The 18,468-nt window shown below is 38.3% G+C and overlaps 2 protein-coding genes across 9 annotated transcripts in view; both read right to left on the bottom strand.

Moving 5' to 3' along the window:
• Window positions 1-5,740: 5,740 nt before the first annotated feature.
• On the bottom strand, window positions 5,741-13,800 carry LOC108440728 (stearoyl-CoA desaturase 5). Its single transcript, XM_017719772.2, has 5 exons — window positions 13,434-13,800; window positions 11,052-11,182; window positions 8,650-8,855; window positions 7,677-7,909; window positions 5,741-7,038 (listed from the first exon to the last, which is right to left on the bottom strand). The coding sequence occupies exons 1-5, from the start codon at window positions 13,654-13,656 to the stop codon at window positions 6,848-6,850; spliced, it is 984 nt and encodes a 327-aa protein (XP_017575261.1). The 5' UTR covers window positions 13,657-13,800; the 3' UTR covers window positions 5,741-6,847.
• A 1,368-nt stretch (window positions 13,801-15,168) lies between these two features.
• sec31a (SEC31 homolog A, COPII coat complex component) overlaps window positions 15,169-18,468 on the bottom strand; it is a 29,302-nt gene continuing 26,002 nt past the window's right edge. For all 8 annotated transcript variants that reach the window (XM_017719763.2, XM_017719765.2, XM_017719766.2 and 5 more), the window contains 4 exons: window positions 17,694-17,945; window positions 17,403-17,522; window positions 17,122-17,193; window positions 15,169-16,548 (listed from right to left, as the gene is read on the bottom strand). In XM_017719763.2, the coding sequence (XP_017575252.1) occupies window positions 16,369-16,548; window positions 17,122-17,193; window positions 17,403-17,522; window positions 17,694-17,945 (624 nt within the window). In that variant the 3' untranslated portion in view covers window positions 15,169-16,368. The remainder of the gene's footprint in view (window positions 16,549-17,121; window positions 17,194-17,402; window positions 17,523-17,693; window positions 17,946-18,468) is intronic.

The raw sequence follows: 18,468 nt of genomic DNA, 5'->3' as shown, positions 1-18,468 counted from the left end.
CCACCGTTGGTTAAATAAGCTAGTAGATAAGCTAGTTATCCAACTACAAACTTGTCTTATAAACTTGTAGTTATAATATAAGAGCGTTAACGTCCGATGATCGGCAGTCCTCTCGTTTTCCACACGAGGTGAAGTTAAATCATTGCTTTCTGCTATGTGGGCTATGCGGAAACGCGTTGGCTTGTCGAGTAAACAGTGAGAACAGAGAAACCTTTTTAACTGATCACAGTTAGCTAAAGCTATCAGAGGTTAAACTATCAGTTAGCCTAGCCGCACTGCCCCTGGGTTCTCGGTCAGGTCTATGATACGTTAAGGCGGTCGTAGCTGGCAGTAGCATGAGTAGCTAAAACCATATAAGTTAATAGTTCGCTAACGTCACAGCTGTAAGACTACTCCGTGAGGAGGGCCGGTTCGTCCTAATGTGGCAACAGGTTGTCAGTTTATTAGCTACACCTGCGACAAACTACACTCACAGGCCATTTTTATCTGGTACACTTACTAATCGCTGAGTAAAGCACCCAGTAGGTTTGTTAGGCTGACCGCGGAGACGTTAAGGAGGACTTTGGCTAAACGCTGAGGCGTAACTATAGCAACGCGGAATGAACTTTGTACGGCGTCAACCTTTAACATTTACAGCTCAACGTGTGAAAAGTTGTGCCTGCGAGAATCAGGTAAACCCTGCATAAATCCCCACTCTTACAGTGACAAAAACCTGTCTCACATATCTCCGTAAACCGATGTTTGCACTGTATAATACTGTATATAAATGTAAATCAAAACTATAGTGGTAGTCTACTCACCTCCAGTCACCTACACACAAAGGCTGAATCCCAAATGGCTCCCGGCCCCTATGTAGTGCACTAGTTTCAGAAATTCTAAGTTGTGAAATTCTTGCTTCTACTTACAAATTGCGGACTATTTGTCCAATATAGAATTGTGCACACTTGGCTGAATTCCACTTACACGGATTACATATGATAAGTGCAAAAACAAGGCATTTTAATTTCTGCGTAGTGCACTGTGTAGGGAGTAGGGAGCGATTTGAGATTTAGACGGTCACTGTCGTGATAGGAAGCGTGGCTTTTTTCCATCTTCGTATGACGGTCAGTGAAGGCCGCGTTGTAGTTCTTAGCGCCCCCTATCATTACAGAATATTTAGTATTAACTATAGTATTACTTGTAAAATAACGAACATTATGTTATTTTTAAAATTATATATGTACATATATTTCTTAAATAACATTTAATGAGACATTATGGTGTTTTATCAGTAAAGCTACCGATACAGATAACATATCTATTTGTCTGTTGATCTGTCTAGTATAGGTGTCAGACACAAATTCAGGTCTCGAGTCAATGCATTTTTTGATATAACAGAAATAATGAGTGGCATAATGAGAGCATTCAACATTTTAGGAGCAACATCCGAAATAAAAGTGTCTAGATGATTTAGCAATGGGCTAATATGTTAGTCTCTAGTTAACATACTAGCCACAAGCTAACATGCTAGCCACAATAAGTTACATGACACTATAATTCAGTACAGTGTGACTGTTATGTCCCCATTATCTATCTCTACCTTGTATCCCATGCATTATTAATCACAAAGGAAAACAGTGGCAGCATTTACCTTAATTGAACATTTATTAAACAGTAATATCTCCACACATGATCACTATTCTGTGCAGCAGAATGCTACTTGTTGTAAAACAGCACCTATATATAAAGGTTTACATACTGAATTTACCAATGACCAAACGTTTAATGTGAACCACCCCATATTTGGATTATCTTACCTTCTTAAACTTCTTGGTTTGATTTCTGACCATGACTTTCACATAGTGAAGAACGTGTTTATCTAGCCCAGCTCTTGATGAATCGTATGCCTGATGCAGCTCTAATTAAGACAAAGCATGTCTAATATATTAAATCACAGAATCACAACATCTAGCATAAAAGTCACTGAGCGCAGCACTGAAAGGAAGTCAACCATAAGGCATGTGTAATAATAATCAGCCAGCCTTCAAAGCATGAACTGTAAGACTGCATTGACCAGATGGTTAATTATTGTAATCATTGTAATTGGATGTGCTGTTACTTGATTTAAGTTACATAAACCAACGGAAGGGAAAGAAGTGACTCAGGAGGGAAATGAATGATTTGTAATGATGCATGGAGTTATCATGCTCTTATGGGGTAATGATTTCAGTACAGCATCAAAAAGTATTTAAACTGTATCACCAATGCGTTCATGGAACCCAATCAGTAGGCCTCCAAAGTCAACATGCTGTAGTTTGTGCCATATCCGTATTAGGAACGCTGGGTCTGAGCTGATTGCAACACGCTGTGTTGTACATTTTTCCTCCAAATGTCACTAGATCCTTTAAATTAGATCATTAAGAAGCAGAAATATGACTGTACACGAAAGCTAACACTGCTACACCTTGAACTGACATCTTAAGACTGTGAAATACGCCATACACACCTGCTTTGTTAAAAGTGGGAGTTAAGTTGTTCTGGCAGTAGTAGCCTGCACTCTGAGTAGCATAAAAGTATTGTCTCATGTGACATTGTTTTAACACAGAGTGTTACCTTCCTTGTAGCTTGCATGTTGCATTTTGACTGCTAAACAACTTTGTAATTCAATTATGATTCGGTGACACTGGAGGAAAATATACACAAAAAAAGATATCTGGTTTATTTTAGCAATTTTCAAAAACACCTTTCATTTTTCTAATGATTAGAGCCAGAGTTCTTACTATGCGCATGACACATGACTTCAGAGGTCTATTAAAGTGGGTGGAGAGGAGGGAGGGGCTTAGGCTATGCACATATCCACATTCAAATCACTGGGCTGTTTTTCTTATGCTACTTACAAACTCTGAGAAATTTTGGGGCTTACTTTGAAAATCAAATCAAATATTATCCTCAGAAATGAATCAAACCATGAAACATCTGCATCGTTACACCTGTAACTCCTAACAGAGATCTCTCACTGTTACTCTCTTCAAAGACTACAGTCCCTTTAATATCTTCTCATAGAGTGACAACAGCCTCATCAAATATCTTTTCACTCCACTACATTTTGAGAAATCTGTCGTTCCTTTTGTTTTGTTCTGTGTGTATAAAAACGTAACATGTCAAAACAAAAGAAGTGTAAAGCCAGAGCACCAATCAGGGCACAGCAGTCACTTTGTTCTGAGCTTGTTTTGACCCAGTGCAGCACACGGTTCAACGTCAGTGCAGCAGCGTAAAAATTTGGGAGCACATACATCTGCCTAAATGATGGAACTAACCTAACTTTGTGTAAATAGGCCACAATATAGAAATATGTACACATATGCAGTCGTGACTGGCATGTTTCTTTTTCCTGAATTCATACAAACACTTTCATTTTATAGTAAATTAGTTTGGGTTAGTTTATGTTTATGAACCACTCGGTTCTCCCTGATGGAAACTTAAGTACATTTGAAGCCAAATACTTTTGTACTTTTACTCAAGTTGAGGTCTAGAGTAAGGACTTCTACTTTTACTGGAGTAATATTTTACCTTGGGTATCTCTACTTTAACTCAAGTACATGATTTGTGTAGTTCGTCCACCTCTGAGCCTCGGTGTGATGGTACACAGTAAAAGTTTTGCAGTTGCACTACAAGTAACTCAGCGTAGATCTAGATCTAATGCTTTGCCGCACCTCTGAGCCTCCAGAGGCCTCTGAACATTGCTCCTCTGTGAATTCATCTCAAGTTTTAAGCACATACTGATAAAACCACAGCGGTTTTAAAGGAACAGATTCAGTGAATTTATACTGAGTCCTTAAAAGGCTGTATTTAGCGATATTAATTCCAGTGTCAAAGTCAATGACAGCTACTGGCTCTCATGTTGACTTCACATCATCAAAACATTTTCATCAGGGTCCAAAAGTATGATCATCACTAACCTTATTAAATGATTCAATAAATATCTACCAGACATGACTAATCCACATCTGATCATTATTATTTGCACATTATCCAACAGCCCACTCTGTCATATGCTTACTTTACGTCTTATGTCTTATTTTAGGATTTTTTTCTTTTATAGTTAGTGTGTGATGTATATTTCCAGCATCATGATACCACATACAAAGAGAAATTATCCCAAGATGTTCCATACAGTGAGGTATACAGATTTAAAAGCGATGATGCACTGAAATGAAAATCGTTGATCAAAAACGAAATTCAGGACAACCTGAACTGACGATAAACAAAAAACTGTTCACATAAACCAAACTTACTGTTGTAGGCTACAGAATGTGCCATGAAATCCAGCATCCTCGCCAACAGAGAACAGCTGGTCATCCAAAGCAATGAATTCCATTGTTTTTTAGTTACTCTATGCGTTGGCTCTGCCATTTGTTTTTGTAGATGGCATACATCAAGTAGGATGTTGTTTTCAAGTGGTGTAGTGGAGCTTGTACCCCCTTTTGATACTTGGCATAAACAGAGATTACAAATCACATCTAATGTCCCTTGTAGAAACTGTGAAATAATTCCACATGGCTGACCTGTTCACTGTTGATCTAATGTCACTCAAACTGTTTGAACACATCTGCCCTCACCAGCACAAGGAGGTGAAGAAAAGAAGCACTGCTGATTTAACTACTCAATTTTTGTAAAGTTGTAGATTTTGACATGTTATTGTAAACCTATTTAATTTTAGTTTTTGCCAATGTTTCCTCTTTTCACTAAACCTTAAGTGCATTTCCATTTACAAGTGAAGAAGCAAGCAGCGGCACTGTTACTGGACCTGTAATTGGTATCGGCTGATGTTCTAAGTTCAGGTATCAGAAGAGAAAATATGCGGTCAATGCATCCCTAAGGGCTTAAAAGTCATTCAGTAATACAGCCTCTTATGCCTGGTTCTCCTGACCCAGGCCAAGTCTACTCAGTTACATAGTCAATGAATATTCTTAACCCGGTGACTATAACTTTATAGACCAGAACCACCCATGTCTGGAAGGGTAACCAAGTGTGATCAGTATATTCAGCAATGCTGCAGTAAAATATTCAAAAATTTGCAAGAAAAAGTGGGTTTGCTGGGAATCTACTGGCAACATCATATCATTCTTATAGCATCTGTTACAGACATAAATAGTTACATGCAGTCACATACACAGAGCAACACTGTTATATAACCATACATCAAGGCATTTAAGAGCATCTACATACTATAGACCCAATAAAGCATTCTGTAAACAGTTCATTTAAACAAAGTCCTCCTTTTTAAAGAATCTAAGCTAATCTTTCCAGTTGACATGCTCTTTCTTCTCTTTCAGCTTATTTTTTATCTATCAGAAGTCTAAAATGCAAATTATACACAAACAGACACAAAGGTTAGCACAGGTCATTAAAATGACCAACAACAAGCTAATACAATTCAGGTAGAAAAATGGCTGGCATGGACTGAAATACCTTCCTTGCTCTCTTATAACATCTGTGCTGCCCTCATGGAGTTAATCAATTAGATAGCAATTATTCATTCTAATATTAGAACCAGCAGAAAGCAGAGGGTGAAATTTGGTTCAGATATGGAGTGATCTTTCGCCACGAATGCAAGGGACAGTCGTGGGCTGGAGGTTTGGGAACCATCCCTTTGACTGGATGGTTGCTGGTTTGATCCCCATCACTGACAGTCCGTGATGTGTGTATGTGTGTGCTCACTAGTGTGTATGTGGTGTTTCACTTCACGGGTGGGTTAAATGCGGAGGTGAAATTTCCCCGTTTGTGGAATTAAAAAGTGTCACTTAATTATGGCCACGTCTTAGTAAGGTGTGGGAACGAGATCCTAATGCATGGCCGCGACTTAGTAAGGTGTGGGAACGAGATAAATAAGCCTTTGCCATAGCTCAATAAGGCATGATTTTGTTCCCATACCTTAATAAGCTGTTAATTAGTTAGATACACATTATTTTTATTTATACGGGGTGTCACCAGGGCTCCGTACTAAACATGTACTACACATACTAAACATGTAATTTGATATCAGTTGTTTTACCTGTATTGTTTTGTGAATCCTAGTCCTTTGTGTTCACTACTGTGCATGTATGTGGGTGTTTCACTGCACGGATGGGTTAAATGGGGAGGTTCAATTCCACAGTGTGCAAACACAGTTGGCTGATGATTCAATTCAAGAAGACATGGCCACCCATATAATCCTTCTCATATAAATGTTGGCTCAAGGGGCTAAAGTGCAAATTAACTAGTTATCATTTGGGATTAACTAGGCCATGCGCTGTTAAAATGTGCACAACATGGTCCTTGAATTAAAGTGCTCATTTTTAGAGACTGTAATTTACAAAAGCAGCAAATCTAAGGCAAGCCCTCCAGAGGGCAGATCAATTGCAGTGAAAGACAGTTTAAGATATCACTTCTTGGGGTATTACTGGGCAATGAAAAACCTTCTTTGATTATTTAAAGAAGTAAAAGTGCTATGCTTTTTAAGAATGCTACAAATTATGTTGATGCTTCGCAAAACACCAAAGTTACACTGATTGCTCAACCAAGGGAATATGATAGGTGATGACTAAATAATAAACAACAGACAAAAAAATGCTCACAACATAATCCTACAGTGCAACAAAACAGACAGTAAAAATATCCGTCTGTTCCATCTAAATCTAAATTGTCACAATGATTAGCCTGTTTTTAGAGGTAACTGCAAAAATACATCAATAGATTAATAGAAAATAAATACAGATTTTTAAACATATATATATAGACTGAACAACAGATCTTGACACCACCTCTCCGCTTCCATGTACGTTGCCATTTTGATTTGTTGCGAGAGCTGTACGATGCTTTCGACTCCTCAAGCGCTCCCATCACCTGTCCTTAGCTTCCGAGCCTTGATCATCTCCGGCGTGGCTTTTTTACGGTCGCTGGCGAGGCCGAACCAGCACATAAGATCGATGAAGCAAGTGGTTGGGTTGAAACGAAGGCCTAACTCACTGGCTGCGTAGTCAAAGGGAAAAGTGTGATGGTAGTTGTGGTAACCTTCTCCTGTGAGACAAAAACAGTAATAAAAGTGATCAACTCTTCAAACCCTAAACGCTTATTTATAATAGTTCAAGACTGATGAGTCTTCAGATTAATATCTTTGTTATATCTATAACAAAGTATATTAAATATATAATATAATAACTAAATATACAGTCTCAAAGGCAAACAGAAAACTGAGTCTATAATATGCCTAATTTTATACAGCACACTATTATTTGTAATAGGACAAGTCACACTGTGGTCCGTTTAATTTTGTAAAATTTAAGCTCATTTTAATTGTTACCAAAGTCAACAAAGTCATCTGGAGTTTATTGATTTGAAAGGCTCCATTCTAGAGAAACGTAAAAAAGTAGTTTAATAGAGTTTAATGCCTCTAAAAGCTCCTCTCAAACAGTTCTTATCCAAATATGTTAGAATATGTTGTCTGAATCCTAAGACATTGTTTTACAATAGTTTTGAATTTGCAATGTAGACAGTGCAAGTAAAGAAATAAAAGTCGGTTTCTGGACTATGATCCAAATGACTTTGTTTTCACTTTAATTATGCAGAAATTTCGAAAATATGTGGAATTCCCCTTCAAATTAAATGAACTAGATTTTACTAAATTTACTAGACACAAGTAAAGAAATGGAATGTACCAATGGCTCCAAAACTGACAAAGCAGTTTTCTCGGGGGTTGATGTTCCTGTCGTAGGGCCGGTTTCCATACATGTGGGCAGCACTGTTGACTAACCAGGCCACATTGAGAGAAATGGTGTAGCGTAATATGGCGGCCAGAAAATATGAGTTCCAAATGCATTCACCCCAGAAGTACCATGGCACCAGTGTGGGCAGGAGGAAGCACATCACCACAACTGAAGTTTTGTAATGTCTGAATAAAACAAAATACAACCGTGTTTTATCACATCCTACCATTACGGAATGGATAACGCAAAAGATTTTGTGTAGTTATGAGATAAGCTAAGGGCTTCATGATAATGGGCCAAATATTTGACCAGTTCTGTAGCTAAATATCGTGATTGTGATACACTTTGCAGCATATAAAAACATACTGACGAACCGTGATATGGTTGAAAATTAGTTTGCATTATTTTATTATTTTTTATTCTAGTATTACTATATTTTACTACTGTAACACATGAATATAATTTATCACAACGAACAAAATTAATCTAGAATGTATGAAAGCGGTCAGGCTCCGCAGGTATTCCATATTGTAGAGGCCAGCATTACAACACTGATCAACAAACATACAGTTGTATGTAAAAGTTTGTTGTGAAAATACATTAATATAACCTTTACAGGACAGAACACAATTCTGCACATTTTAATGGCAGATATTGGACAATCAATTTAAGATATTGGAAAAATAAAACATAAATTGTGTAGAAGTTATGACACATCATAGATTTTTCTTCCAGTATGTTAAACTCAGTAAATGAACAGAAATCGTGCAATAAAATTTGCGGAAAATGCCACAAATCAGTCCCCTATAGTGGATGTATTAACTGATTTTAGCAGAGAAAATCAACAGAACATATAAATTGACAGAGTGGCTAAACATGCATATGACTTAAAGTCTTACTAGAAGTATCTGTAGGGTGAACCTACCTCCTCTGGAACACAACAACAGGGTCAGCTAACAGGTCACTGAGATCCAGCCTCTTGCCCTTCTCAATGACATCATTGTGTTTGCGCAAAAACAGCCAGCCTATGTGAGCAAAGAAGAAGCCTCGCTTTGCATTATGGGGGTCACCATCCGTCTCAGAGTACTTGTGGTGGGCCCTGTGATCTCTGGACCACTCAAAGATATCATTCTGTAAAGAAAAACCACACACATCGATGAAATGTTTTTCACTATAATCGAGGTTGAGAAATACAATATTGTGAAACGGTTAAATATTTGGTTTCAAACTATAACTGAGGTGGATGCAATTGATGATAACCTGAGGAATTAGCAAAAAGATACACTGATAAATGCCATGGAATAAACATAGTTATATTCTAATATGGTTGTGCTTGAGTTGAAACATTGCACTTTCTGCATTGTCTCAACAGTAAGAAAAAAAATCGAAATTGCTTTAGGAGATTTGGAAAAACTCTTTCTTACTCTACTCTGATAGGGAAGACAGATGCCTTCTACTGCAATCAAGTGTTTGCATTATCTCGGACACTTCCAAGTAATTAAAATATATATCGCTGAAATTAAAACAATACTTCATTTGTGAGGTCTATGAATAGTGCACTGTGGTCAGCAGATTAACTTGTCCAATTAACCTAAGCAACATAAATGGTATTGTGTTTCTCATATTCTTGCACAGTTTACTGAACACTTAACACTGTGAGTCTTATTTTTTCATTTTTATTATCCTATGACAATAGCTGGCGTGAGAAAATGTCAACCAGGTCTACAAATGCAGTGACTCGGTCTAACTAGCCTAAGAGGTGAGTGCAACCTAACGGAATTAATAAAAATGGAATTAATCCTTGACCTATAAATACATGCACATGGTCCAACGCTGTAGAGCTCAGCAATGGGAAATTGCCTGTATACTGTAAAACACTGTGAGTCCCTGATGGACTAATTACTCTAACTCCTCTTTAAGTGATGAGAGGTGTGGGGAAATGATTAGGCACATAAGGCTGTATGAATCATAAACTCCCTTAGAGTGCACTATAGTAAAGGAAACTCATTTGTGAACCTGTGTTTAAAGTTTTTATTAAACTTAAACTTGCAACTGAGCTGCAAATAAATCTTAAACTGAAACTTTGCTTGTTTGCAAAAAGTTATTTCAGGGCCACTTGGTTCTACTTAATGAAAATTCAGTGTGTTGTGCTAATGATAATTTTAATAGACATCACTGAAAGAGTAATTAATGACATTCTATTAAAAATACTGGTGTTACGAAAGTGATGCTAGAGTACGTTCACCTTCAATGAGTTAATGAAGTAAAAGTCTTGTTACAAAAATGGTAATAGGACATTACAGTCATAAATAATCTTTTAGTACTTTTACTTTCAATACTTAAGTGCACGTTGTTTCAAGTCTTTGACACAAGACTTCAGTTGCTCAACAGTCCATTACTGTTATTGTCTGATTCTCCTCTTCATGATGCACAACAGGCCAGTCAAACATACATATGCTCTTTGTCTATGAAGCCATGCTGTTGCAGAATGAGGCCTCGCATTGTCTTGCTGAAATAACCATAGGCTTCCTGGAAAAGGACGTCATCTTGATGGCAGCACATCTCTCTAAAGTCCCAATACACGCTTTCATGTCAATGCTACCTTCGCACATATGCAAGTAACCCATGCTGTGGGCACTGATGCACCCCATACCATGACAGATGTTGACTTTTGCACTTTTCAGTGATAAAAATGATGGAGGATTCCTTTCATCTTTGGCTCGGAGAGCTCGAAATCCGTTTTTGCCAAAAACTGAGCTGAAACAGTGACACATCTGACCACAGCACAGTGTTTTACAGAGGGGTCAAATTCAGGTCCAGAAAGTAAAAATCCTTCCCAGGATTTTGTTCCAACAGGCTGGCTTCTCTAGTTAGATCACACGACCAGCAGAGCTGTCTAGCCTGTTGGAACAAAATCCTGGGAAGGATTTTTACTTTTCGGAACCTAGATTTGACACCTCTGCCTGGGATTAGCTAGAGCCCAGAGAAATTGGTGGCGTTTCTGCATAAATTTGATGTGTGGCTTTCTCCTTGCATAATAGAGTCCCAACTTTTTAGGAAATGGGGTTTGTAGAAGAGGAGACATTATAATTTGAATCTGATGAAAAGTTATTTAAGTTTATTTTGCCATGTTTTTCATTTTTAGACATTAAAACAAACTGAATAGGTTGAAAGTGCAGATTTGAAGATGTCGATTCATAATGTTATTCAAATGTAAATGTAATTCATGGCGCAGTTCAATATGGAGTTAAACATGTAATGACACAAAAGTAAGAACTCTTGACCTCTAACACTTTTAACCCTTAAAAATCAAGAACTCCTTTTTACCTGGAACGCCATGGAGTTGGCTGCAGCCAGGAAGATCCTCAGGGGTAGTTTAGCCTTGTAAGACCTGTGGCTCCATAAGCGATGGGCTCCAGCTGTAACCCCAAGGGCTGTGATTATGAAGCACACATAAGCTGGAAAGGGAAAAAAAAAAACAGAACACATTGGTTTGGTTGACTGACACTCTCAACAAAATTCTAAAACATTCCAGTTTACAAAATAACTGTAAAGCTAAAACAGAGTAACTAAAGTCAGTCTGTTAACTTGTAAAGCGACGCAGACGATGAAACTCAATTAGTATTCCATATGGAATTGAATCATACAGTACTGTGCGAAATACAGAGACCATCCTTGGTTGATTTAATTTCTAGTCAATAACCGTCCAAGTAATTTTTCAGGAAATATTTCTGAGGAGGTTAGGTAATATAAGACTAATATAATATAATATAATTATTAATATACTAATATTAATATATTATAGGTAATATAAATTATTTAAGATACATAGTGGACAGGAAAGTCAAAGGAAAATAAGTGAAACAACAGGAGTTTCTAAAATGAGAGTTCTATACTGAAAGATATAGAGAAAATGGGACTCCTAACAACCACGTAAGACCTGGCAGACCACCAACAGTGCCCTCATCAGATGAACAGTACTTAAAGTTTTCACCTTTGAGAGAAAGTCAAGCTCCAGTCTTGTTTCTTTCCATCCTTCCATTGTGACATGGGATGTGCAATTGTCAAAACGCTGTTACTGAGAAACAGAGAAGCTGCTCTCAGAACTGACCACTGTAGAGTCCAACCTTCGACTCTGCTCAATGTGCTGAGGTTATTTGATTGTGAGGAGCACACCGTTCAAGACCGAACTTTGGAGATGTGGGAAAAATATCTCTGCAAAAACTGACAGCTGAAAACTGTGACACTGTTAATGCTTCTGTACTGTTTCCATTTTTTCCCAGATGCTGAAAATTAAAAACTTGCATTTAATGGCTGTTCTGAATGGAAATAAGTAAATGGTGGTCTCTGGATTTTGCACAAAACATATGAGCTCTGGCTCAAAATTCAATGCTTATTATGGACAGATAGGTTAGAAAAGACTGATGGAGTGATCTCCTAGGGGAGAAGTGAATGCTACAGTAGCTGAACACTGATATGGTGTACACAGACATATAATTACAGAGTAGATGACAATGACATTTAACTCAAGCATTAAACTAGGTTGATCTAGGCTGCAATGGCTTGAGTAAATATAGGCTATTGAATGTGTGACAAGGGAGTTATTGCTATTTCTTGGGCTAATAAGTCTGCACAGTGCTTACCATCACAGAGACAGAGAGTGTGGCAAGAAAAAGGAGCAGAATCATACCTTGTGGTGAGAGAGTGTGTCTGGGGTGGGGTGTTTGGCTCCACAAGGCCCATGTTTCCATGGAAACTAGACTCTTGCTATATTCCAAGTTGCCTATGCGGGATTTGGTCTTAGCACACATGCCTGCATGCACGTACACGCACACACCGGATGTTTCTGACAACAACTACACTAAATGCCACTCTGGAGTGATACCTGTGGTGATGGAGCTACTTTCAGGTCCAGTCATGCGGTGATGCTTGCAGGATTGGCAATGAGTGTATAAAGCATGAATATCCCCAAAACAGGTGGGCAATAACAAAAATAACGTTCATATTTTGGAACATCCTATTCTACAATAACCAGTAGCGCAAAAGTCAGAGAGACTAATATTTGAAGAGTTTCATTCCAAAATGCTGTAACTATATTCATTTGCAACAAATTTGCACGTAATGAGTTTTTGAAAAAAAACATATGTATAACAGAAAACACATTTTAGGCGATATAAAAACTTTATTCAGTCGTATATCTTGTGGATGTAGATGATAAATAAACACCTTCTGAACAGATGTGAAGGCAGTTTTTACTGGCTAACTTTATTTACAAGTAGGAACTAAACCCATCACTCTCCAAATGACTTTATACCTAAAATAACGTGCCAAAAAACAGCCTATCCACAAAATGAGCTCTGTCAGTGGGTTTCATTTAAACGCATGGTCTTACATTTCGAAAATATGAATTATTTAGGATATGTAAATAATCCACTTACTGCCTGCCTACGTGCGCAAAAGAGACGCTTTATTATGACACACTTTCTTTATACGCATTATTACCATCATTTACAGTGTACCTTTAACATGTAAGGCTGAGATTAACGTCTTTTATATTATATTATATTACATATATATATATATATATATATATATATATATATATATATATATATATATATATATATATATATATACTTAACATAAGAACAACTTAACTGACGCACTTATATTAAGGCACCGTGTAATCTGCCTGATCCACAGACTTACACCATATCCAGGTGAAAGGATGCGCCTTGGGGACGAGCAGGACTGCGTACAGCGCGCCGGTGTGGAGCAGAGCCATGAGGACAACGTTTCTCCACACGATGGTGCGGCCGCGCTGCTCTTTAGTAGCCCCGCATTCAGCCTCGGCTTCTCGGCTTTCAGCTCCCTCAGGCTCGCAGCGCCCTCCGACAGCATCGCGGACCTCACTGTCCGGGAAAGAAACCATCTCTTCACCGACAAAAACAGATTCAGGCCCCCAAAACAAGAATTAACGAAAATTTCAGTGGGTTTATATCCATACGAGAGCTGGCTGCTGTGCGCAGGAGCTGCCAGCCGGGCCGGTGATGGAGGGAGGACGGAGCTGATGCAGTGGCGCGGCGAGGCCTGCGGGGGCGCTGTGGTAGAGCAGCAGTCTGCAGTGGAAATGGACGACATCCCACTGATTTTGTGGTCGATCCGATAAGGAGCTGTATCGAGGTTAGTATTCCGATAACAATAACAATGCATTCAGAAACGTGTGGGCAACATTTTAATGCTCGTAAATATTTCCCTGTAAGTATTTTTTTTTTTTACTATTTCTCATTGAAAGACATTCATAATGTACCTCAAGGTAATAAGAAATAAGTAAAAGTAGGTCCTGGCATTTCCAATAAAGAAAAACAAATTGATGTGGTTTTGATGCGGAGTTGGGTACACTGAACTCATTCTCATGTTTATGGAACCCGATTAAGATCAGTTTGCTTCGTGATGAGGTGTATTATCTTGCTGGATGCATCAGAAAATGCGTAAATTATGGTCCTAAAAGTGAATACATGGTCAGCAGCATTATTCAGAGAGCCTGTGAAATTCAGACGATGCTCAGTTGGCACTACACAGCCCAATGTGTCGCAAAAGAACCTAACCCCACACCATTACACCACCTCCACCAGCTTGAATTGAATTCTGAGCCTGTACCCACTGCAGCTTCAGAATAATGCGCTTTGTCGACAGCAGTGGAATCTGACATAGTCCGTTGCTGCTGTAGCCCATCCAATCTCCACTGTTCTACAGAGCAGTTATTCAAATTACTGGAGCCTTCCTGTCTGCTTGAACAAGTCTGGCCATTCTCCACTGACCTTCCTCATCAGCAAGGTGTTTCCACGTATAGAACTCCTGCTCACTGGATGCGTTTATTTTTGGACCATTCTGTGTAAACTGTAGAAACTGTCGTGTGTGAAAATCCCAGAGTTCCTGAGATCCTCCTGCCAAACCATCTAGAAGCAACAATTGTACCATTGTCAAAGTCATTCATTAACTGAAGCTCTTGATCTGTGTCTGCATGACTATACATTACGCTGCTGCCACTCGATTGGCTGATTAGGTAACATGACTGAGCAGGAGTAGAGTTCCTGATAAAGTCACCAGTCAGTGTAAGTGTGTATGAACAGGTGTATGCAAAAATCTGGGAACCCCTGGTCAAAGTCGTATGTTCTGCGTGGAAAATAACTTAATGCCATATTGAAGTTTGTTCCCTGTAAAGGATGTTTTTTTTTCACTCATTCAGAAAATGTCATTTGACCAAGGATGTAATATTCAATTTCATAAAAATATCTCTAAAAATCACATACACTTGGTATTGATATCCAAATGTGAGGTTTGATTCTCAGAAGGAAACATCAAGAACAGACTTGATTTTTTGGGTTCTGCCTCTTCCCTAGTTTGCAGTGGGCTACAGGAAGTTATTTACAGATAACGCTGGTTCTGAGAAATATTGATCAATTTATTAGACAGTTGGCTTAAAATGAAACATCCGCCTCCATTTTTTTTTTTTACAATATTCATTTAAACATTGTGCACTAAACCCCCCCCCAAAATCAGCCACACGTGAAACAACACGCCTTCACGTACCAAGTGAAGGTGTAGACAGGATCATTCAGTGACCAGCAGCTAGAGTTTGTCTTCTCTCAGACTTTCCCCACAAACGTTGTCTTAGTGTTAAAAACAGCAGTGGCTCCAACATATTATAATAAGGCAAGTTGAGAATACAACATACAATATCAAAACTATGTCAGATGTTGGTGACACAGAGACCAAAAGCAACTTTCCCTTTGATGGTGAACGTCACCAATTCTTCATTGAAAGAGAACCATTCCAAAGTACAGTGCGCCTCTTTCCTCCTCCATTTTCGCTAAAGTCGTGATCCTACTGAAATAAATCAAAGATAACTAACAGACTGTGGCTTTTTCGTCAACATCGTATCCTGCTATAGAACAAAGTAAAACTAGGCAGCCTCATAACAGAAATCCTGATCTGCTAGCTCTGTTTAGTTACTGATATTAAATCAAATCTTAAAAGCTTTATACTTAAAATAAATAACATTTATTGAAAATTTCTGCTTGTTGGACTTAATATCCATCCTGATCAACAGACAATGCAATAATGCTTTGCGAGGAACTGCTGAACATCACTGAAATGGCAAGGCTTCTGATAATCATACGCACCAATAGGCTAAAAGGTATAAAGAAAAAAAAAAAAAAAAAAAGGTTTAAAATGCAAATGACTGAGAGCTCAATTACTTGATACACACAGGCTAGCAAATCCTGTCTGACCAAATATCATTATTCTAAGACTTTATCACTTTAAAATTGTCTAAAATTGCATTGTTTCAAAACATGCCATTAAAATTCCAGAAAAGAAGGGGAAACGCCCCTCATTGCACTCTGCTCTGCCATGATTACATATATAAAATAATGGCAACATAAAACATACATAAAACTGAAAAAAAGAGGGGAAAAAAAAACAAAACAAAAAACAAAACAAGAAAAAGCCTGTAAACTGGAATGCCCTATTCCAGCTCCGGTAAGACTGGCGGTACATGTCAATGTAAGTTGGTCCTTATTGACTGATGGCTTGTATTGAGTTGCAGGAATACTGGCAAGTAGCGTGTATGCGCATTAGATCAGACACCCAGCTTGTAAGCCTGTGTTAACACCACCTTCAGAACTGGCATGAAGGCGGAGGTCTCGCTGAAGTTGCTGTTGCTGACGATGTGTGTGTGGATGTTGAGGCCATCGGTGTAAGAGCGGGACTCAATGCTGCGGGCCATGCTGTGGAGACCACTCACAATGGCTGGAGAAAGCTAGAGAAACAACAGTGATGATAATATTGGGGAGAAAAAAAAAAAAACATTAAGAGAAATCTAATATGCTAGACATCAAACTGACTGCATTCCAAGCTTAGCAATGCCAATGACAAAGCAGAAACTAAACCGAAACTGGCCAAAACTTGTTTGATGAACAAAAAACAATGTATATAAGATGAACTTACTAAAATTAATGCTGTATGCAGGCTACGGTATATACCACAAAATCTAACGTCCTCAACAACATAATAGTTGGTCAGGCAATTAATTTTATTCCTTTTTTATTATTATACTTGGCACTTGTGCACGGCTGGTTGTGAATTTCTCATCATTTAAAAACAAAAAAAAAAAGTCTGTTTTGCTGGACCTGCATATTGAGCAGGATGTTCCAGGGTGGTGTCTAACGTCGCTCCTAGACAGACACTGTGAAACAGTTCAATCTGCTGACTTTTTTCCCCTATTGATCTGTGGCTGCTCAAACTGATTTAGCATTGGAAAAAAAAACAAAAAACAAACAAAAAAAAAACGCTCTTCAATGAGCACAATGCTGTGTCTGATAAAAATACTCACAGTTTGCTCTCTCAGTTTGTCATAAAGGGATTCCAGCCTCTTGTTGGCATCATCCAACTTTCTCTTGGTTTGCTGTTGGGATGACAGAACGTGTTGTTAGACATGCAACCAAAAGTAAAAGATATAATTTGTTATTTTTTTTTATCTCTAGATCCCACGGAACAGAAAATTAGGCATAGTGAAATGAGGAAAGGCAACGAATTAAATTATAAGATGAAATTCCATTTGATTCATCTAAACATAAACCATGACACGTGGTTTAAATAGTTGAGTTGACTAACTGGATCTGTGGCAGCAGCCAAGCACTTCTGGATTAGGCCCTCGAAAGTGGTCTTCAGAATGAGGTGCTCATCTGGGATGGGCTTCTTCATAATCTTCTCTGCAGGCAGAGACTGCATCGGCTTGGGGCAAACAGTAAGTCAGATTTACTGTAAATCAGCATTAACCGTTTCGTTTGGCGTTCCAATTTGTTTCATTTCATTGCATAATATTGATTTGGGTGCATATAAAGCAATAAGACACTCACTTTTCCAATGTGTGTATTTGGGAGCACTTTAGATTATTTAGGGTACCTGTATGACATCTCCAGTGGGTGCCCCTGGTGCCCCTTCTACAGTCATGTTGGGCATAGCAGGGTTTCTGACAGCAGGTCCCAGGGGCTGCTGCTGGATAGGGGTGAAAGGGGCAGGAACTCCAGCTGGCTGCCCAGGTAGCTGCTGCTGCTGCTGTTGGGAAGGCTGCATAGGGGCCAGCTGTTGTGGGTCTCCCAGCGGAGCCATGATTGGTGCTGTGATGGGAGCAGGAGGAGTGTAGTGTTCTGGGACCTGAAGATGTTCGTAATAGAGAAACAGAAATTCATATAAATGCTGTCTGTCCATAGTAATTAACAAGGCAAACATTTACATAGACCTCAGTTCAAAATAAAGGAAGCAAGCAGTGATTATTTAGGTTTCACTACATTTTTCATAGAAATTTTTGGAATCAGCGCTTTTGACAATAAATCCAAATTAGTTTCAGGAAAAATGTGTAATGTGTTATGTGTAACCAAGATAATGAACCGAGCTGTATAACTTTCTAAAGTATAACATCAAGAATGACTGAATGATGAAATTAAGATCCAGACTGGCTTGTTATTCAAAAAAGCTTCAGAAATTTTTATTGACCACAACATACTCAAGATATTGAATTAAAATATTTAAGATAAAAAACTAAAAAGTACAGTTTGGTGTTGGGTTAATAATATTTCAATATACAGTATGTCATTATTATATAAAATAATGAATATCATTAAAATGAGAACTAATTCCAAACCTTTGAACAGTAAGTTAATTTGGCAACAAACATGTT

The sequence above is a fragment of the Pygocentrus nattereri genome, chromosome 18 (assembly GCF_015220715.1).
Source record: "Pygocentrus nattereri isolate fPygNat1 chromosome 18, fPygNat1.pri, whole genome shotgun sequence".
Taxonomy (NCBI): domain Eukaryota; kingdom Metazoa; phylum Chordata; class Actinopteri; order Characiformes; family Serrasalmidae; genus Pygocentrus; species Pygocentrus nattereri.
This window is presented reverse-complemented; position numbering and strand designations above follow the sequence as displayed.

What these genes read in the sequence shown, in the direction of transcription:
- LOC108440728 (XM_017719772.2), bottom strand. Translation starts at nt 13,656, where the DNA reads ATGGTTTCTTTCCCGGACAGTGAGGTCCGCGATGCTGTCGGAGGGCGC. An exon ending in TCCTTTCACCTGGATATGGT is followed by an intron (nt 11,183 to 13,433) that starts GTAAGTCTGTGG and finishes TTCCCTTTCCAG; the next exon opens with CTTATGTGTGCTTCATAATC. An exon ending in GTTGTTGTGTTCCAGAGGAG is followed by an intron (nt 7,910 to 8,649) that starts GTAGGTTCACCC and finishes TGTTTTATTCAG; the next exon opens with ACATTACAAAACTTCAGTTG.